This window comes from Lactuca sativa, chromosome 9 (assembly GCF_002870075.4).
Source record: "Lactuca sativa cultivar Salinas chromosome 9, Lsat_Salinas_v11, whole genome shotgun sequence".
In the NCBI taxonomy this organism is placed as follows: domain Eukaryota; kingdom Viridiplantae; phylum Streptophyta; class Magnoliopsida; order Asterales; family Asteraceae; genus Lactuca; species Lactuca sativa.
In genome coordinates this window covers 93,073,738-93,094,368 of record NC_056631.2, presented here as the reverse complement: position 1 = coordinate 93,094,368, position 20,631 = coordinate 93,073,738, and the positions used below count along the sequence as shown (strand labels likewise).

Genomic DNA, 20,631 nt, shown 5'->3' with positions numbered 1-20,631 from the left:
TCGTGACACCTCCAGTGTCACGTTGTGACTTCATTATGAACCATCTCCTTATTGAAATAAGTCCATAAACCATTAAGTATCCAAACCCCAACTCTTTCAGAAGCTTAAGGGGACTCTAAAGGTCCATAAAAATGTTTACTTTATGGACATGCATGCTCAATGCATGTCCTCAATTCATTCTAGGTCAAAAGTAGAAATATTCCACCAAACTCTCATGCATGAGTCAAATACTTCACGAACTTCTAGATCTGGACTTTATGAAGCTTAAAGGACCCTTAGAATCCATAAAGTTGCTAACTTTATGGGTCCTCTCCACTCAAGCTTGCTCAATCATAAATAAATGGGACAAAAACCTAGATCTTGCCATATAATGCAATAAAGTCTGAGTCTTTTACACTTGCAAAGGTCCAACAAGAAAAATAGATGATGATAATGATGCTCCTTTTCAAACTACACCACTAGGACACTTCTTTTCATCATTCTCTCCTTCTTTAAGCTAACCAATGTACCAAAATGGCTAAGAATCTCTAAGAGGGTTATGATTAGGATTTCTTTAGGTTAGAGAGTGAATGAGGCTGAGGATGAGCAAATACCCAAAAATTAGGATTTTTGGGCATCAGATGGTTCTCACCACATGATCAATAATGGCTCACGTTGTGACACCCAAAGAAATGTGCATCTATGAATGAAACTTGAGTGAAACTTGTTATGCTCCTTATTAATTGTATAGGTGTAATTCTTATTTGTTTGTTATGGTTGTATTGATGCTTAATTGTAACACAAAAACTTTTAATTGTAAATGTTTTTGTGGGACCATATTTTTTGTTAAATATGGGTTAATTCCCAAAAATATTTTGTTTAAACCTTATCATTTTTAAGTTTGAAAAAGTTTTAAAAAATTTGAGGTGTTACAAATGAGGTGTTGAATTGTATAAAATATAGAAAGAATGACTCAAACGGATTAAAAAAAGTCAATCTTTTTATCTAAGTGTAACATAGTCTTTTTTGTGTCAAATAGGTCTAAAAAGCTTTAGACCAATTTGGAATAGATGATTCTACCATCCTAAAACTTATTTTTCTTGATGTAATCTTTTCTAACATTTTGCTAGTGTTTAATGAATTTTTCCGTTTGAAAAAAATGATGTGAAAAAATTCGGACAAAATTGTATGTATTTATAGATGAAAATATATTTAATGTTTTTTAGGTAAACGACCATTGTCAACGGTCATGTGACCGTTTGTCGCAATATTTCTCCTGTTTCAAGATGTTACAACGACAATAAGAGGTACCACAACATTTTTGGTGGTGGTATTTCTCAAGTTGTAACGCCGTTGTGGAGGTGTCACGTAGGCTCCTCCACGGTGTTATGGTCCCATACCATCGGTCTTAATTTCATTCTACAATTAATTTGCCTTTAGGGCCGACGTCAAGAGCCAATCCTATCCATCCATGGCAACGGGCCAAATATGATCCACTTATCGTTTAATTTTTTTTACGTTGAAAGGTGTTATTGGGTTTTAGCATCACCAATGTGTCCAACAAGACCTTCCAACTTCAATTATTTTCACAATACGCTACAAAACCAACTTGATAACAAAAAAGGGACATGTGTGGTAAAGATGAGCCCAAATAATGCGCAACTGGTTAGGATCAAGGGTTAAATGCTAACCCCAGAACCCCATCTCCCAATCTTAATGCCTTCAAACGAAAAATCATATTCTGACAGCCACGTGGCATGGCGCGCAATCTTGATTGTGTGGCCTTTAACGACTCTAAAACTAATCCTCTCCCATCTTAACTTCACCACTATAAGTCATCTTCATCTTCTCTTACTACCCTTCAGATTACTGTGCAATTCGTCTTCACTTCCACTGATTTCTGTCTGAATCAGTCACCTCCGATCAATGGCAACCGCCGTCTCCACCTTCGGAGCCGTTAACCGTGTTCCGGTACTCTTCTTTCATCCCTACCGATGCTTCTTGTTGTTCCTTAGAAATTATACAATTAACTCAAGACAACTAATAATTTGATGGATATCTCTAACTGGGTATTTGTATTTTCGTTTTGATTTACTGAATCCGCCATTGTTGTTACAGTTGAGCTTCAATGGAAGCAGTGGTAGTGCTGTAGTCCCAAACTCTTCTTTCTTGGGTAGCAACTTGAAGAAGATAGTGAACTCAAGACTGATCAACAACAACAAGTCTTTCTCCTTCAAAATATTCGCAGCTGAGAAAGAGATCGAGGAAACCCAACAGACTGACAAAGACAGATGGAAGGGACTCGCATATGACATGTCTGATGATCAACAAGACATCACCAGAGGGAAGGGTATGGTCGACTCTCTCTTCCAAGCTCCACAAGACGCCGGAACCCATTTTGCTGTCATGAGTTCTTATGAATACGTCAGTACTGGTCTTCGCTCGTATGTACCTTTCTATACATCCATCTAAATACCCTCTCAATCGAATGAATTGTGATTATCATGTGTAATGTTTGATTCGATGTTTAGATACAATTTGGACAACAACATGGATGGGTTCTACATTGCGCCTGCTTTCATGGACAAACTGGTTGTTCACATCACCAAGAACTTCATGACTTTACCCAACATCAAGGTTTGGATTATATTTCTTTGTCTATGCAGTTTCTATAATTCTATTAGTTCAAATTCAGAAAGAATCGGTAATTTTTTATTTTGATTATGTAGGTTCCTCTCATTTTGGGTGTGTGGGGAGGAAAAGGTCAGGGTAAATCTTTCCAATGTGAACTTGTGTTTGCCAAGATGGGAATCACGTAAGTCTTGATTATCAAAAACCCAGCAAGATTTTTTTTTTTTTTTTTTTTTTTTTTGAATTTTGATTCGATGTATGTAATATTCCAGCCCAATCATGATGAGTGCCGGAGAGTTGGAAAGTGGGAACGCCGGAGAACCGGCGAAGTTGATCCGGCAAAGGTACCGTGAAGCTGCAGACATTATCAAGAAGGGTAAAATGTGCTGCCTCTTCATCAACGATCTTGACGCCGGAGCCGGAAGAATGGGTGGAACCACCCAGTACACCGTCAACAACCAAATGGTGAACGCCACCCTCATGAACATCGCCGATAACCCCACCAACGTTCAACTCCCCGGAATGTACAACAAGGAAGAAAACCCCCGAGTTCCGATCATCGTCACCGGTAACGACTTCTCCACCCTTTACGCTCCCCTCATCCGTGACGGACGTATGGAGAAATTCTACTGGGCTCCGACGAGAGAAGACAGAATCGGTGTCTGCATCGGAATCTTCAAAACCGATGGTCTCTCTCCTGAAGGTGTTACGAAGCTTGTCGACACTTTTCCAGGACAATCCATAGGTATTCTTTCTTCTGTAAATTAACCTCGGAAAATGTCAAAACATATGTATATATGTATAACTTACGAATGATTTCTTGTTCAGATTTCTTCGGAGCATTGAGGGCAAGAGTGTACGATGATGCAGTGAGGGAGTGGATCGGAGGTATCGGAGTGGAAGGCATAGGGAAGAGGCTTGTGAACTCAAGGGAAGGGCCTCCGACATTTGAACAACCGAAGATAACAGTTGAGAAGCTCTTGGAGTATGGGAACATGTTGGTTCAAGAACAGGATAATGTGAAGAGAGTGCAGTTGGCGGAGACTTATTTGGACTCGGCGGCGCTCGGAGATGCTAACAGGGATTCCATTGCCAGAGGAGAGTTCTATGGTGAGCTTAGTTAATCGTTAAAAATGGATTTGATGAGGTTTAATGGAAGTGTTGTTTCTGAATTCTAATGATTTTGGTTTATGTTGTGTTGTTGGGTGCAGGGAAAGCGGCGCAGCAGGTGCAGGTTCCAGTTCCGGAAGGGTGCACCGACCCGGGTGCGGCTAACTTTGATCCCACGGCTAGGAGTGACGATGGAAGCTGCAATTATACTCTCTAAATATAGAAACTTTAAGGGAACAGGGAGTGTGTCTCTAAGAGGATGTTAAATAGTTCTATTTTGAAAGATTGTTGCTACCTTTTTTTATAATTTTGTTTGTTAATTACTTCTCGAATAAGTTGCTTTGGACTAAAAGGAATTCAAGCCTTTATTCGTTGGTCTATGTTATTTTTACTTTTTAATCAATCATCCATGATTTGAAGTTTATTGTTTGATTACAAAATAAATTGTTTCGGTTAGACTATGTGATTTCTTAGATTTAATCGACTCGAATTAATCCAAATCAATCAGGGACAAATAGATCAAACTGAGGAAAAAAATACATAAAGTCATGAGTAAGTAAAGATGAAGAACGGTTAGACAATTGGTTTTAAATTATTTGTGAAATCGAGGTGGTTTTTTTCTTTATTCTAATGAGCAAGTTATAAGACTATACCAAGTGGGCTCAACATTATCTTGGCAGAGCACAATTAGCTCGGCAAAAACACCATTACCTTAGCTCGGAATGTAGAGCATTAAGTTCTGATCAATTGCCTGAAGATGAGAGAGAAAGGTTTCTTCTCCATCATTCTTTTTCTTCTTCCTCTTTTTTTGCCTCTCTTCTTTTTCACTTCCTAACCATGGCATAAGTTTTCTCCATTCTTGGCGGGCTAAGGTAGAGCTCGGTAAGCTCAGCAGCACTCCTCGCCTAATCATCGATTTGTAATATATCTATAGCTATGCAAATTCAATGTATCATGTGTATAAAGTATAAACTCAAGGTAGAAGTTGGTCAAATGCATCCTACAAAATTAGTTGGTAGTTGGAAGCTAAAATTGATATGTAACATCTTATTTCTCAAACAAATTTTTTTTATAAATAAATATAAAATCTATTGTCCTTAAAGATATAATACCAAGAGTTAATGCCACAAATCCATTCATAAAAATAATGTATCAAAAACACCGAAAATCAAAACATAATTGTAACAACCCGATATTTCAAGTCAATATAATAGTCTAAAGTCAAGTATTTGTAACCTATTTTTTTTGAAATAATAAAAATAGCGTCAAAAATAAATTGTTCAAAAATCTTAATTGGGATGTATAAAGTGATAGATATCGTAACAAGGTTTTCGAAAATATACTGAATTATAACGAATAAGTTATGACCTATCAAAGTTTCCGCATCGGAACCGACACGACTTTATGTGTCATAAAAACTGACTTCTTGATAAGAACACTTTTTAGCCTTAACAATCTAAATGAAAGTCGTAGAATACTTTAAACCGAGAGTTTACATAAAAAGAACGTCCAAATCTGACTTAGTATGAGGAAGTTATAATTTTTCTAAGTTTCGGTATAGCAGTAGACAGCTAAAAACTCGAAATACAGATCGAATGATTTTTAGCGGACACAACCTAAACAAGAATTGAAGATCTCGCCAATAGTAGTACAACGATAAAAAAAACCGACGAAAACGGACGTCGGATGAAGAAGTTATGAATTTTTAACGGACTTTTCCTGTCCCGGCCTATTAAAAATATAATATTAATAATAAAGTCAAAACAAGCCGACGGGGTCTAAACAAAAGTTATAGAGCATAATCTCACGTACGCCTGGATATAAAGAACGTCAAAAACGGAACTTGTATGCAAAAGATATAAATTTCTGAAGTTCGAGGCACAAACTTCAACATCTGTCAGAACTCACATCGTGAGCGAGGAATTCACGACATGAACAGGTTGATTGACACCTTCCAGAGCAAGTGGACGAATGACGAATGCCATGAGCTCATCAGGATCAAACTCACGACGTGAGTCATGCATACTCACGACGTGAGAGTCGATTTTTCACCCTATAAATAAGATGCGAGGGCTCCGGCTTTGGTTGCTCAATTCCATCCTCTCTCCTATATTTTCTCACTTTTAAGCCCCTCTAAACCACCTCGAAGCCCCGGTAACACCCCTAATACACGACGTAAGTCCCGACGTCCCGAAGTTCCCGAGAAAACATTCTTTCCAGTCGAAGTGTTGCCCGCGTAAAGCCCAATTTCTCATCAAATCGTCACTCTTACCAAGTGAGTTCATACCCCTAAACTTATCTTTTAAATGATTTTAAATGCTTTTATGGGGGGAATACAAGTAAAAAAACATTATAGTTATTGTATCAATCACATGTGATTAATAACTATCAAACAAATGGATTTCTTATACTTTGAAACTGTATCAACAAACTATTTCAAAACATTTTATAAATTGACATCAAGTCATCAATAACCATTCAAATGGTTAAAACTCTTTTATATACTAAACTCTTTATCAAACTCTTTTAAACTTATATATTGTCAAAATCATGTCTATATAGATATAGTTATATAAATAAGGTTGAAAGGGCTTAAGACTGATAACTCGCTTTATTTCTTGTTCCTTGTTTGGTTGTGGACTTAGGGAATCTTAGATATATATTATGTATATGTATGTAGATATAAAAGTTCTTTCATCATTTCAATACCTTTGGGTAGCAAAGGTGTACAAACATGATCAATCATTCAAACAACATTACTAGTAAACTATAATAGGTATAGTTTAAAGGATTACTACTCACTATTGATAGAATAATGAAACATACAAGAGTCAGTTTACATGAGTCAGTTCAAACATACAATAACAAGAACAGAAAGGAACATACATCCTTTTACAAGAACAAGATAACATTAATGTGAAACCACTACTTCACAGCTTAGCAATATACTTGTTAGGTCGCGTTTTGTAACCAGAGTCTCCTGGAGGGAGAGCGGGAATTGTGTGTATAGATCTATACGGGACTGACAAGCTCACATCCCGACTGTTTGCTACAGTTTTGCCGGCAAGCCAAAGGGTGACAAATGTTACATCAGTTTCGACGCCAGCAGGTCGTCATGTTAAACACTTGTTGATTAGTATGGTTATAACCACATCACATTTTAACCTTAATTAACAAACTGGTTTTTAAGGTAGTTAGTGTTTTAGTAGTTACTTTATACAACATTACTGAATACTTTCATTTTTCCCATTACATTCATATAGTGATCTTCTCACATAAAAGATAAAGCAAACTATTTTCTAGTAAAGATAGTCTTAAACTTGGGAAAACTTACAAAAGACAAACAGTACAGTCGAGTCTTAGTACATTCAGTAAAAAGGGGGCCTATAATGCTAACTTTATGAGTCCTCGGTAGATACATCAGGGATATATATTAATCGGGTCCGCAGACAGTAGGATATGTGCTTTCCGCTTCATTTCATGTTCCTTGTTTGGTTGTGGGTTTAGAGCAAATTCACCCAGTCTACTATCTATTCGATCTTATATATATATATATATATATATATATATATATATATATATATATATATATATATATATATATATATATATTCTGTATACACTAAGTAATCATAAGGAGTACCAGGTATGGGCAGGTCATAGTATAAAAATTCAATATACCGTTTTCTAGTACAAAAACATACTTTTCAGATAGAAAATTTAGTAGGCTAAACTAGAAACTTATCAGTAAAAAGGGCTTAATCCATTTTATTAAACCAATATAACTTAAAGGACCTTTAGTAGTTAATTCTATAATACCTTAGTTTATACATCAGGGTTATATGTAATTAATATTCGATAGGCAGTTGGATGTGTGATTTCCGCCTTACTTCATGTTCCTTGTTTGTTTGTGGGTTTAGGGCAGATTCCCTTATTTAACTGTCTGTTCGATATTAGATTATATATAGCTTGTATAAACCAAGGGATTATAGAAGGAACTATTGTGTTTACCATTTATACTAAAGGAAATATATGATTTTCTTGAAGAATGTTTTTATCAAATATAAAGAAATGTTACAGTTAACTCCGTAAGTACTAAATGAATGCACCAGGGTTATATACAGTGAAGATCTAACAAACAATTGGATGTGTGACTTCCACCTCATTCCCTGTTCCTTGTTTGGTTGTGGGCTTAGGGCAGATTCACATAATCGATTGTCTGTTTACTCTAAATGGTATATAATTTGTATCCATTTAGTACTCATAGAAGGAATTGTAGAGTCATTTTTACTTTCATTCATCATATCAGAAAATATAGGATTTTTTGGAGGAACGGGCGAACTTTTTTAAAAAAACTTACAACTTACTTTTCATCACTTAAATACTTATGAACTCACCAGCTTAAATGCTGACCTACTCTTTCAAAATAACTTGTATTCTCAGGAAACTAGTAGACAGGTACGCGCATTGGGATTCAAAAGATGGAGTATAGAAGCTTCATGTCTTGTTTTGTTATTTACTTTTAGAGTCTATCTTTTGTGAACCACATACTTTGTAAACACTTTCATATTAATGCAATGGTTGTTTGTTACTTTGATTACTATGATGCATGTGTTCTGATACTAAACATGACGTCCTCCGCCCTCGAACGTTTCCGCCATTCCGGTTTGAAGGTGTGACGATAATCACCAGTGATGCGTGTGTAGTATAGTTTAGCTAGATCCTTTTCCCGATCAAATGAACTACCTGAAAACATTAAATCAACAACTGCAAGCTAAAGTTTAGTGAGTTTTCCCAAAATACCGCATACCACAACACACATACAATGCATACAAACAAGGCTCTCTGCTCCAGTAGCTATCCACCATACAAACAAGGCTCTCAACTCTAGTGTCGATCGACCTGACGACTAATGGCGCTTGTGCCAATCTAGTTCATCAATACTGGGTGTTCTAAGCTCATGACTTCAATGTTACACCACCAACCTTGAGTATTCTAGACTCAGAGCTCTAGTTTTGTTCCATTATCAACCCCTGAACATAATATTTCAACATATCATATAATCAAATAATCAAACAATCAACAAGTAAAAGACTATACTAACATACTTGCCTAATCAACATACCACAATACATCTACATTCTATCATACAAAGGATATATATTGTAACACATAGTATGGTGAGATAACTCACCTGAACTGAAAACTAGAGAATAACAATTATGCACACGACCTCGTAATAAATAGTCTCATGAACCACCTAGACAATAATCAGAGGTCAAAACTATAACTCACACCCTATATTCACTAATCATGAATTGATGATGAAACTCTATGATCTAATGTAATTAGTAATATATTTTAGTGTTTTAATTTTATCTTATTAAATTTTAGATAAACTATCTACTTAGTCTAATTTTTGTTTATAAAGCTTACATGGGTGGTTTAAGCCCTAGTTTTGGTGATTCACTCTTTTATTCATAAAAATTTGACATTTTCCTAGTTTTATTATGTGATTTGAATATAGATTCAAATTTTCTACATTCAAATCATTGAAATGGATTTATCATTTAAGTCAAATATGAAGTTATGGAACATAAATGAGATTTTTGAGCACTAGTATGATAGATCCCCCAACTAAACTCATGTTTGAATGTGGATTTTATATCCTTTTATAAGTTGGAGTTTTATTCTAGTGTTATAAACTCAAATCATTGAAGAGATTCCTTATAATGATCCTTTTTAGAGTTTTGAAGTTTAAATTAACATTTAAGTTCATAATCTATTTACTTAATGATTAACTTACTTTAATGATTTTATTGAGATGTTATTTCATGTTTATGTTAAGTTTTAAATCAATTATAATCATCCTAAGTCATTATAACTTTAATTGAAAGTGTTGACTTCAAGTTAGACAAAGTAAGATGCTATTTTCTGCATTTCTACACAAAATGTACATGCTTAATAATTTACACGACTCATGTGATATCCTTTGATAATTCACATGACTTGTGTGATCCTATCTCGGTTTGAAGATGCTAAATTTTCAATTTTGGTCCTAACGCCTCTTAGATGCTTTCATTGGTTCTCTAAGGATATATATTAAAGATTAAATGGTCCAAAAAGAGCTAATTAAGTTCAGTTGCCCCAATTAGCAAGTTTAAGGTAAATTATTTTTACCTACTTTATTATGTTTATATATGTTATCTTTGACATTCCTTACACCTATTGAAGTTGGACAAAAGATTTCCTACATTCTTTAGGTGAGTATTTACCATTGAATACATGTTCCATATTATGAGAATGCACTTTGTGTTTCATTTCTATGCATATTAGATCAATATATGTATACCTTATTGTAATACTATAAGTGCTTGAGGTTGTATTCAGTAATACTAAACCACTTTTATAATTAGTTTTGAAGTGGGGATGAGTTTTTTAAGTTTTAGATGAGTTTAAAACATATGTATATGTATCCATTCATTGGATAGTAAATGAGACTTGTGTGGTCTAAAAACTTAAAGATTACCTAAGATATATGGCAATGATGTGAAGTTGTTTTGTTGGCATTCTAGAACGATTTCATCTGTATTGTTCTTTTACAACCCCTTCACATTATTCATATATAACCTAGTTTAAAGTTGAGAACGTGTAGATGCCTTTATTTAGTGATGTGTTTTGTGCTCACCACTATATATTTCTCATTATCCATCACTTTCCCTTGGATTTATCTTGGGAAGTTGAAGATTTGATTGAATAAATATTCTTATTACATAAAAGTGAAGGGCACAACATATATAAGGCATACAGGGGAAAAAGAAAAGTAATAACTACATAATTAGACCATATACAAATATAACTTAACTATGTGACATGAACTATAATATACATTATATACCTGTTGACTTTCATATTCTACCCCCCCCCCCCCCCCATCAAGTTGGGTAGTATATGTTTAAAATGCCCAACTTGGAACATAAATGATGAAAGTTAGGACCACAGAGAGGTTTCGTGAGGATATCTGCAGTTTGGTCTTGTGAATGAACATAAACTAAATTAATCGTTTGATTTTCCACTTTTCACTAATAAAATGGCGGTTGATGTGTTTTATTTTCACTAGTTTTATTTATAAATTCCTATCAAATCTCAAGTAATCTTAAACACAAATAGGCAGTGTACCTAGTTGTGAAGTAATATAGTTTTGGCAAGAAATGGATGGTTTAGATCCAATGATTCAAATGCTAATTAAATTAATAACTATGAAAAGTAAAGATGGGGTTTCTGTGTAAACTAATTTAAGCTAGTTTTAATTCTCTATTAATCAAATGAAACTAAAGAACTAAATGGAAACAATAAATAAGAAGTACTTCCACTAGAATACAAATCCCCCCAGTTTTTATGTTTGATTTATTAGAAGTGCAATGGATTAATGAATTGATTACCGAATTGTAATATGACTAGTTATCTTGATCAAATTTTCTAGTACTAATAATTAACGAACAACTAACACAATGATCATGCACTTAGTGAACACATAATTAATAAAATATATTCAAACTATGAGCGATATGATCTAGTGATTTTTTGTCAATGATCATGACAATAAATCTAAGCATAGCACGGATATCTGATTGTAACGTCCCAAAAATACGAGCCAAAAATTTCATTTTTAAAACATATACTTAGCAAAACATTAGAAATAAAACGTTCACCGATCATATCATTTCATAAAAGTTATCGCATGTCTTGAAAAACATTTTATAAAACATAATAATGTCAGAGTATAAATTCCCAAGAGGATCTCATAATGCGGAATACAAGGCATATGTGTGATGGGCCGCTACCGCGCCAGCTCTTTCCTCTTCGAAGAAGAGGTACCTGAAACCAAAACTGAAAACTGTAAGCACGAAGCTTAGTGAGTTTCCCCAAACATACCACATACCATACAATCACATAACATACATATATTGTCAGGCATATATGGGTGTCCGACCTACCCCTTCGGTCCTCTCGACCGGATATTGTCCAATATATCTGGGAGCTGGCATCCCCTTCGGTCCTCTCGACCGGATACTGATCAGTATATCTGAGAGCTTGCCTCCCTTTCGGTCCTCTCGACCGGATACTAACTAGCATATATGGGTGCTGATCTCCCCTTCGATCCTCTCGACCGGGTACTGGGGACTATTTCACCCCCTACTACTACCACATAACACATATATCACATAATCTATATAGCATGGCTGGGCATGACCGCCCCTTCGGCCCTATCGACTGGTAATCTGGGGGACTATCTCCCCCTACTGTTACTAGCTCATAGCATCATATCATACTAGCACAATAAGATATCACAGGTAGTAGCAACCCTAGATGAATATCACAGAGACAATCATCTATCATACAACTCCTACTGGTGGGCCGGTATTGTGGCCGTAGACCCACCACTACTGGAAGGTAACTCACCTCAAAGTAGCTGCTGATATGTGTGGGAACTGACTGTCTTCTGCTGCTGCTGCCCCGGAAATCCTCCGACTATAATCCCCACAAAACACTCAGTCAAATATTGCTAACCTGTGACAATAGTCAAATTCGAGTCAAGTCTAAGTCGGACAAGGTCAACGAGTCAAACCGGTCGACTCAGTTAAACCTTGTATAATAGGGTTTGTATTATGTAATTTATGCATAACTTACTATCTTAATGAGAAAACATCACTGGGAAAGTTCGTGAGTTTAAATTTCTTCAACTTTAGTGCTAAACAATAAACAAGAACAATAAAACAATGTTGCATACTCATAGGTAGTGTGTAAGATCCTAAAACATGGCTTAACGGGGTCTACGGACCTTGCATTTCGAAGCCGGACACTCACATTCGTCACACACGAAACCGCTCTCAATCGTTTTCACTCTATCTTTTCTTATCGAAAATCTCTCTCAAATCTCTCTAAGTATGTGAAATCTCTCCCAAATATCTCTTTGTATGAGAAATCTCTCCAAGTATGTCAAATCTCTCCCAAATATCTCTTTGTATGTGAAATCTCTCCAAGTATGTCAAATCTCTCCCAAATCTCTCTAAGTATGTGAAATCTATCCCAAATATCTCTTTGTATGAGAAATCTCTCCAAGTATGTCAAATCTCTCCCAAATATCTCTTTGTATGTGAAATCTCTCCCAAATATCTCTTTGTATGAGAAATCTCTCCAAGTATGTCAAATCTCTCCCAAATCTCTCTAAGAATATGAAATCTCTCCCAAATATCTCTTTGTATGTGAAATCTCTCCAAGTATGTCAAATCTCTCCCAAATCTCTCTAAGTATGTGAAATCTCTCCCAAATATCTCTTTGTATGAGAAATCTCTCCAAGTATGTCAAATCTCTCCTAAATACCTCTTTGTATGTGAAATCTCTCCAAGTATGTCAAATCTCTCCCAAATCTCTCCAAGAATATGAAATCTCTCCCAAATATCTCTTTGTATGTGAAATCTCTCCAAGAATGTCAAATCTCTCCCAAATCTCTCTAAGTATGTGAAATCTCTCCCAAATATCTCTTTGTATGAGAAATCTCTCCAAGTATGTCAAATCTCTCCCAAATACCTCTTTGTATGTGAAATCTCTCCAAGTATGTCAAATCTCTCCCAAATCTCTCCAAGAATATGAAATCTCTCCCAAATATCTCTTTGTATGTGAAATCTCTCCAAGAATGTCAAATCTCTCCCAAATCTCTCTGAGTAAGTGGAATCTCTCTCAAATCTCTCTCGAAATCTCTCCCAACTTTCTATAATCACTCGGGGCATCCCGACCCTCGAATTTGGCGAAAATAGCCCAAAAACGGAAGTCTACGCGAAAAACAGACTTAAGGAACCGAAACCCCTCTTAGGAACCGAAACCCCTCTTAGGAACCGAACCCTCCTGATGAGGAAGGCTGCTGAACCGAACCCGAAGGTACTGTTCACTACAGTTCCTTCGGTTCTGACTTCTCTTCGGACCGAACCCTCACCTTCGCTTCTGACTTCGGACCGAACCCTCGCCCTTCGCTTCTCGTTTCTGGCTCGCGCCTCTCGCTTCCGACTCAGCACCAGCAAGGACCGAACCTCGGCCTAGGGACCGAACCTCGGCCTAGGACCGAGAGGTCTCGCTGGGAAGCCCTTTTTCTCCCGGTTTTCGATTAAATTAGCGTTTTAAGCCGTTTTTAAATGTTTTAACATGGGATTTTCACCCAAAACTTTATTTTAAAATATAAGACCCCTAAATTAATGATTTAATCATATTTTAAGGATAAAACCTTATCCAAAAGAGAGTAGGTAAAGTACAAAGGTAGAGTGTTGACTTTACCTTATTTTATGACACAAGCAACCCCATACCCACTTCATGATTAACCCACACTCCTCCCCACCATACCTTGTCACTTCCTTGTACTTTTTACCCCTCTCACAAGCCATCCCCACGTTCTAGGGCTGGTCACTCAACCTCTCTCCTCATTTTCTTTCAATCACTCTCATTCCACCAAAGATTCAACTCCAACTTTTCTCTCTAATTCAAGATCTCAAGGCTGATCATCAAGTGTTCTTCCACTCTTGGTAAGTGTAATTCATCCTCCTTGTGATTTTTACACTTCATTCTTGATGGGATTAAAACAACTTTTAATCTATGAAGATCGATTAGATCTTGAACAAGTATATGAATATGAAACAGCAAGAACACAATATTAAAACAAAGCAGAACGCAATATTAAGAACAAAACAGCTTGAATCAATCGTGTCGAATGATTAAATAAAATCCTTAGAAGAGCTCGATTAAGAACATCAACTGTAAAGGATTATAAGATTACAAGAAAGCAATATCGTAAAACTCTGGAATGTTAAATCTGAAATCTTGAATCTTAACCTAATATGAATGCAAGCATTAACTTAAATACTATACACAAAAGGCTCTCGGTTGGACAGGCCCAAACCGGAGAATACAAGGCTAATCTAACGAGCCCAAAAGACGCAACATCTAATAGAACTTCAGCCCAACAATTTCCCCCTTTGCGTCAATTTGGAGCGAGACCTTCACTTCTTACTTGGGCCGGCGGCTGAAGCTGGTACTTTCTTCTTCACGGTGCTAAACAGACACTTGGTTATTGAGAGGATGGTCTGTCTAAACCGGATGTACCAATTGATCATATCATTGAAGTACTTGATGTCATCAGCCGAATTGTCCTTACACCGCTTGATGATTGATAAGACGTGTTCCAAGCAGGTAGTGGTGTAAAGGTGCTTGTCAGCTAAAGCGAATAGACATTTCTGTCCTTCGGCTCTGGTGAACATCACTGAGTTTCGCCTTGGATCTATCTTGCCCATTTGCATTGTGTTTAGATCACTGGCCGATCCCACTGGTGCTACTTTCGATTTCTTCTTGAAAACAGTGGCGACCTCCTGATCCATTTGGGCAACCTCCATGATGTAGCAAGCCAACATCCTTTTGACATGGTCTAAGATGGGACCATATTCGGCTTCGTTTGTCAGCAGGATATTGTACAAGACTATCCAGTCATGAGGATTCAGATTCGGTAGATCCGCCAGGGTGATGATGTGAGCAGTTCTTGTAGATCCTCGGATAAGCTTGAACTTGACGTTTGTGAATCTCCCCACGGCAAAAGGCTTCATCACCCGAACATTGACAATCTTCTGGGCGCTCCATGTAAGGTATTGAGGGCGAGCGGCCTCCAGATAGAAGTCAATGAGCTCCCTGTCAAGCTCATCGTTCGGATGCGGGACTTCGAAAATGTTGGAGAAGGCGTGGAAGACGAACGCCTTTCGAGTCAGTGGCATATCGAACTGCGAATCGATGGTGTTGTTGAAGTCGAACGATATCACCGGCTCGAGCCATAGTATGCTTGGAGTCTCTATGGCCTCTTTTATCAAACGATCCCTGGTCCAGGCAGGGAAGAGCAGCTTTCGGCTCTCAAGGAGATCGTGGGCTTCTTTTTGCTTTCGTTCGGCTTCTTCAGCCTCACGCGCCACACGACTGGCATCACCTTCAGCATTGCGACTGTTTTTCCGTTTCAACAAGTCGTCAATGGTCTCCTTGTCTTCATCTTCATCTTCATCTTCATCTCCATCTCCATCTCCTCCCTCTGCTATGTTTTTGCCCTTGTTCTTCACACCCGAACCCGAGGCATGACCAGTTGGGGGTGGTTCGGTTGTGTGAGTAGCTTTGGAGGAAGGAGGTGGTTTCGATCCTTTCATCTCATCTCCCCCTTGTTTCGGAATGGACACGAAACTCGGCAGACCTTCAATTTTGCTTAAGAGGTCCATGGCCGGGGAGAGCTTTTCAGCGAGGGTGCGCCTCACCGAATGATTAAGGATGGGGTCGTGTGCTTCCAGGATGTTGGATAGAGCGGCGTGGACATCCGAAACACATGTCTTTATGACTTCCCTCTCGGATCGAAGAGCTTCCAATTGTTGTTCGGAGTTGGAAAGCTGCGTGCTCTTGACCTTTAGGGCAGTTGTTTTACTCGCCAGAACGTCCATCAGAGAGTTCTCTGCCGCAAGATCCTCTTGTAGTTTTGCCAGACGGGCATCGATGGAGGCACGGAGTGCCGAGTTGTCGTCGCTGAGATTTTGTCGGAGGGTAGCGAACGAAGTCAACTCCGTCGAGACGAACTTGGCCAATTGCTGAACAATCGGTTCCAGAGTTGTCTTTGTGGCATTGGCGCTTTCCTGCAGAGACTTCAGCAGGTCAGAAGCGTCGGAGAATAGTTTATCGACTTTTTCGGTCGCAGCTACACAGGCTTGGGTGGAGGCGTCTATCGCAGCAGTTGCTGAGGCCACGGAGTCATGGTGAGCCCTGGAGAAGGCATCAACTATCTTTTGAAGGGCAGCTTCAGATAAGGATGACTGCTGGTTGGAAGAGGAGGCGAGAAGTTGATCAATCTTCTCGTTAAGCTCGCGGAGATGCTTCTTTGTCACTGGAGCATCATCCTCCTCATCACTCTGAACTTGAAACGGACTATAGTAGACCGAATGAAAGTTCATGTGATCACCACCAAGGTATTGATCATCGCCATCGGAGGCGTCTTCTGGAGATTGAGGTGGTGGTGAAGCTGGTGGTGTTGTGGGTTTGGTTGGTTCAGGTTGAGTGGGTGGGGGGTTAGTTTCGGGTGGTGGTGGTGTATGGGTTTCGGTTTGTGGAGGTTCGGTTACGGGAGGGGTTTCGGTTATAGGTGGTGTTTCGGTTGATGTGGTGAATATGGGTGGTGGTATAGGGAATGAGGTTGGTGGTATAGTAGGGTTTATGGTGGGAATGGAAATAGGTATTGTGGGTGGAGGGGAAGGAACTGGGGATTGGTGAAGTTCCATCTCCGGGGTTGGGGACCGAGGAGGTGTGTTGCCTCGTTGTGGAGATTCGTCTCCTTGTGAGCCCTCAGAGTCCGAACTCCCACCTTCGGATTCGCTTGAAGAGGAGGGTATGAGGAACTTTCGTTTCGGTTGGGTCTTCCTCCTTTTCGATTGTGGGGATGAAGCAGGTTTCTGTTGTTTACGCTTCTTTGGAGAAGGTCCCTTTGGAGCTTTGGACACTTGCTTTCCCTTGTCACCCTTTTTGCCCCTGGCCACCGGTTTGTCGGCATCATGAATTGATCGCAGCATGTCCGGTGTCAGTTCCCTCGGACCAGTTTGGCGAAACTCCTTGATCGTTCTGATCAATCTGCTATCTGCTGGCACATCAGCATACATCGACTCCGGGATAGAGCCAATGAAGGAGAATTTCGATGCATCGGATACGATGATCTTCTTGGTATGAAAGGTACCAATAGAAGACATCGGTGCACCGTCGGCTGTGGGAACGTTGAACTTGTCCATAGCCCATCTGGTGATCAAGATCCAGAACCGGGCCAGTGACACCTCGGAGTGTCGGGAAGAGGAAGAGAGGCTCTGAATCAGTTGTTGCCAAAGGACAAATCCATAGTCCAGATTGATCCCGTTGTACACCCCATACATAATTGACAGGAAAAGACGACTGGCCCCGTCCGATCCTGAGCTCCTTTCTGACAGTCCCTTGAAGAGAACTGTAAATAACCCATTCCACTGGGGCGGTAGGCAGGACTTCTTGAATCTTGTGACGGAGGTAAGAACTTCCGTGTAGCCCATGTTGTAGAACATGTTGTAGAGCATACCAACCGGAATCGTCTCCGGGTGAACACGCGATAGGTCAGCAGCAAACCCAAGCATGGTGCAGAAGCGGGGACGAGAAATCGACGTCTTGTGTTCCGCCACATCGAAAAAAACCCTGTCGACGGCCTTGTCGTAGTAAGCCGTTGCGTAGACCTGAGATAAGGCCACCATTGGCACCGTTTCAATCTGTGACAGTACAGGAGCAAGCTGGGAGTATTTGAGACATTCGATGACCGGCGACATATAAGAATCATACGCCAGTGGGTTGAGATCAATCATGAGGCATTGCTGAGGACGGATTGGAAGAATCTGAGAAGTAGCATGGACGGAAGAGGATTCAGCCATTGTTGCAGGTTTGGAGAAGGAGATAACCGGGAGAGAGTTTGGAAGTATTTTTGCTTTGGAAATTATGGGGCAGTAAAGAGGTAAAAGGTGGTGTTGATGGGTTTTTATAGTAGGTGATAGGAGAGAGAAAAATCGTTTCAAATCTCTTATGGAAATACGAAACGGGTTATTTTGGAGTGACTGATTGGTGACAGTTGGGACGTGCGATGATCACGTAGGAGAGAGAGTGTCAAATTCCTAGGATCACGCCGCCCAATAAGCGCCGGTTCAGAGAAAGAAATCGTTTCCATTTCCACACGCGCCTGTAACTTCAGAGATATGACGCTTCGACATTGCACACGCGTCCTCAAGTGTCAGAAAAAGCGCGGCCGTTTCAAATTCACGCGCCCTCCTTTTTACCGTCGTTTGAATTTCTATCCTTTTAACTCCCGCCGAGTCAGCAACTTTTTGTCTTATCCCCTTTTAAACGGCTGTTTCCAATTAATGATCCACGTGGCTAATTTTTGACCACGACTTCATTTGTAACCATCCAGTAAATATCCAGCCTGTAGAATAATTAGTAACGGAATTTTTGAAAATCTTGGATTTTCGTGCAAAGAGTGTAAAAAATAAAGAAATAAAGCAACTCTTTTTAGGATTATCTGTGATGTCAATGATGACACAAAACTGATGATCCCGGGCACGAATCTCTTCCTTCAAGGCCAAGAGAGACCCCAAAGTGTTAGTGTGGAATCCCGTTGAATGACGATCAAACATTTATTAAAAAATGTTGAAAGGCTTCTTTTAATAAGACTAATTAAGGGTGGTTTTGCTTTGATTCAACAATTCAATTCTTGATATAAGAACGAATGTGAACAAAGTACTTGTGAGACCAGTGTAGTCTGTTGAACAAGTAGGTTTGAGTTGATTTTGTAGTGGCTTGGATTAATATGAAATCGCAGATAAAAATTTAAAACTGGATCCCATGGGAAGAAATGTTATGGTGTGTAACAATTTCATTGGAATCACGCAAAAAGAAAAAAAATGAGATTTCGTGAAGGTACATTCGTCAATTCATTGGTGAAAACTTGATCAAGTTAATTGGTCACCGTCAATTCGTTGGTGTTGAATTTTGGGTTTCACTCAGCTCGTGGTGCCACGAAACTAAGATCATAAACACAGATGTTGTGTAACCATAAACCTCAGTGGTAGTTTCTGAGAGTCTCAAGGGTTATAGTGATGAAACGAATGTTATGGAGAAGTGTAATGGGGATGGTGAAAGAAAACATAGTACCTCTGCTGCGAACATAAGGACCAAGCAGTAGACTCTGAACTCATGTGAGAAAAGAGTGAGGTAGCTCACGATTAGAATAAATGAGTTAGCCTTATTGGGAAGACAAGGTTTGTGTATACCAGGTCATGAAGGCTATTATTCAAAATCTTATGAGGCTTGGGACACATACAGCAGCATGCTTCTAGGGACACTTAAGTAAGTCATCGAATATATTCCCATAAACAAATGAGCACAAAAAAAAAATTTGGAGGTTTGATATTTTAAAAAAAATAAAACGAAGATAAAAAAAATGAGACTTAAAAAAATTTAAAAGATTGAAAAAAAGAAAAGAAAAAAAATTACGCTTAAAAAAAACTTTGGAAAAATTGAAAAACCGAACCCGAACGTTCGGTTGGTTTCGGTTGGAAAAAGTTGAAAAACCGAACCCGAACCTTCGGTTGGTTTCGGTTCTGGAAAATTTTGAAAAACCGAACCCGAACCTTCTGGAGGTTTCGGTTTTGGAAAATTTTTAAGAAATCAGGGAGTTTAGATATGCAATATGAAAAAACTTTTTACATAAAGAAAAACAAATTTTGCACAAGAAATATACAACTCATAAAAACTACCTTTGAAGTAATGAGCGAGTGAAATGGTTGAACCGAACCCGAACGTTCGGTTGGATTCGCTTCTTACGTTTAAGATTGAGAGGTAATGTGAGGTACTGACTCTGATTCCATCATTCCTAGCCCTTGCAATATTTTATGGAACGATGCTTCTGGAAGAGCTTTGGTAAAGACGTCAGCCAGTTGATCAGTGGTTCTTACGAAGTGAACTTCGACATTTCCATCTTCCACATGATCTTTGATGAAGTGATACCTCAATGCTATGTGTTTGGTTTTAGAGTGTTGCACCGAGTTATGACAGATCCTAATTGCACTTTCAGAGTCACAATATAGAGGGATCTTCTTCATATTGAGTCCATAGTCTCGAAGTTGACTCTGGATCCAAATCACTTGTGATGTGCAGGATGCAGCGGCAATGTATTCCGCTTCAGCAGTAGACAGCGACACACATGTTTGTTTCTTGGATTGCCAGCTGACCAACTTCCCATCAAGAAATTGACAGCCACCAGTTGTGCTTTTGCGGTCGAGTCCACATCCT

The 20,631-nt window shown here is 38.7% G+C and overlaps 1 protein-coding gene across 1 annotated transcript; it reads left to right on the top strand.

Annotated features, from left to right (window-relative positions):
• The first annotated feature begins 1,790 nt into the window (after window positions 1-1,790).
• LOC111885179 (ribulose bisphosphate carboxylase/oxygenase activase, chloroplastic) lies at window positions 1,791-4,144 on the top strand. Its single transcript, XM_023881463.3, has 7 exons — window positions 1,791-1,950; window positions 2,098-2,423; window positions 2,511-2,616; window positions 2,709-2,794; window positions 2,883-3,355; window positions 3,439-3,720; window positions 3,822-4,144. The coding sequence occupies exons 1-7, from the start codon at window positions 1,906-1,908 to the stop codon at window positions 3,935-3,937; spliced, it is 1,434 nt and encodes a 477-aa protein (XP_023737231.1). The 5' UTR covers window positions 1,791-1,905; the 3' UTR covers window positions 3,938-4,144.
• Window positions 4,145-20,631: the final 16,487 nt, after the last annotated feature.

Bases quoted from the DNA above. Each gene is read 5' to 3' on its own strand.
- LOC111885179 (XM_023881463.3), top strand. From the start codon at position 1,906: ATGGCAACCGCCGTCTCCACCTTCGGAGCCGTTAACCGTGTTCCG. The intron at 2,424-2,510 runs GTATGTACCTTT...TTCGATGTTTAG, and splicing joins GTCAGTACTGGTCTTCGCTC to ATACAATTTGGACAACAACA. The intron at 3,721-3,821 runs GTGAGCTTAGTT...TGTTGGGTGCAG, and splicing joins TGCCAGAGGAGAGTTCTATG to GGAAAGCGGCGCAGCAGGTG.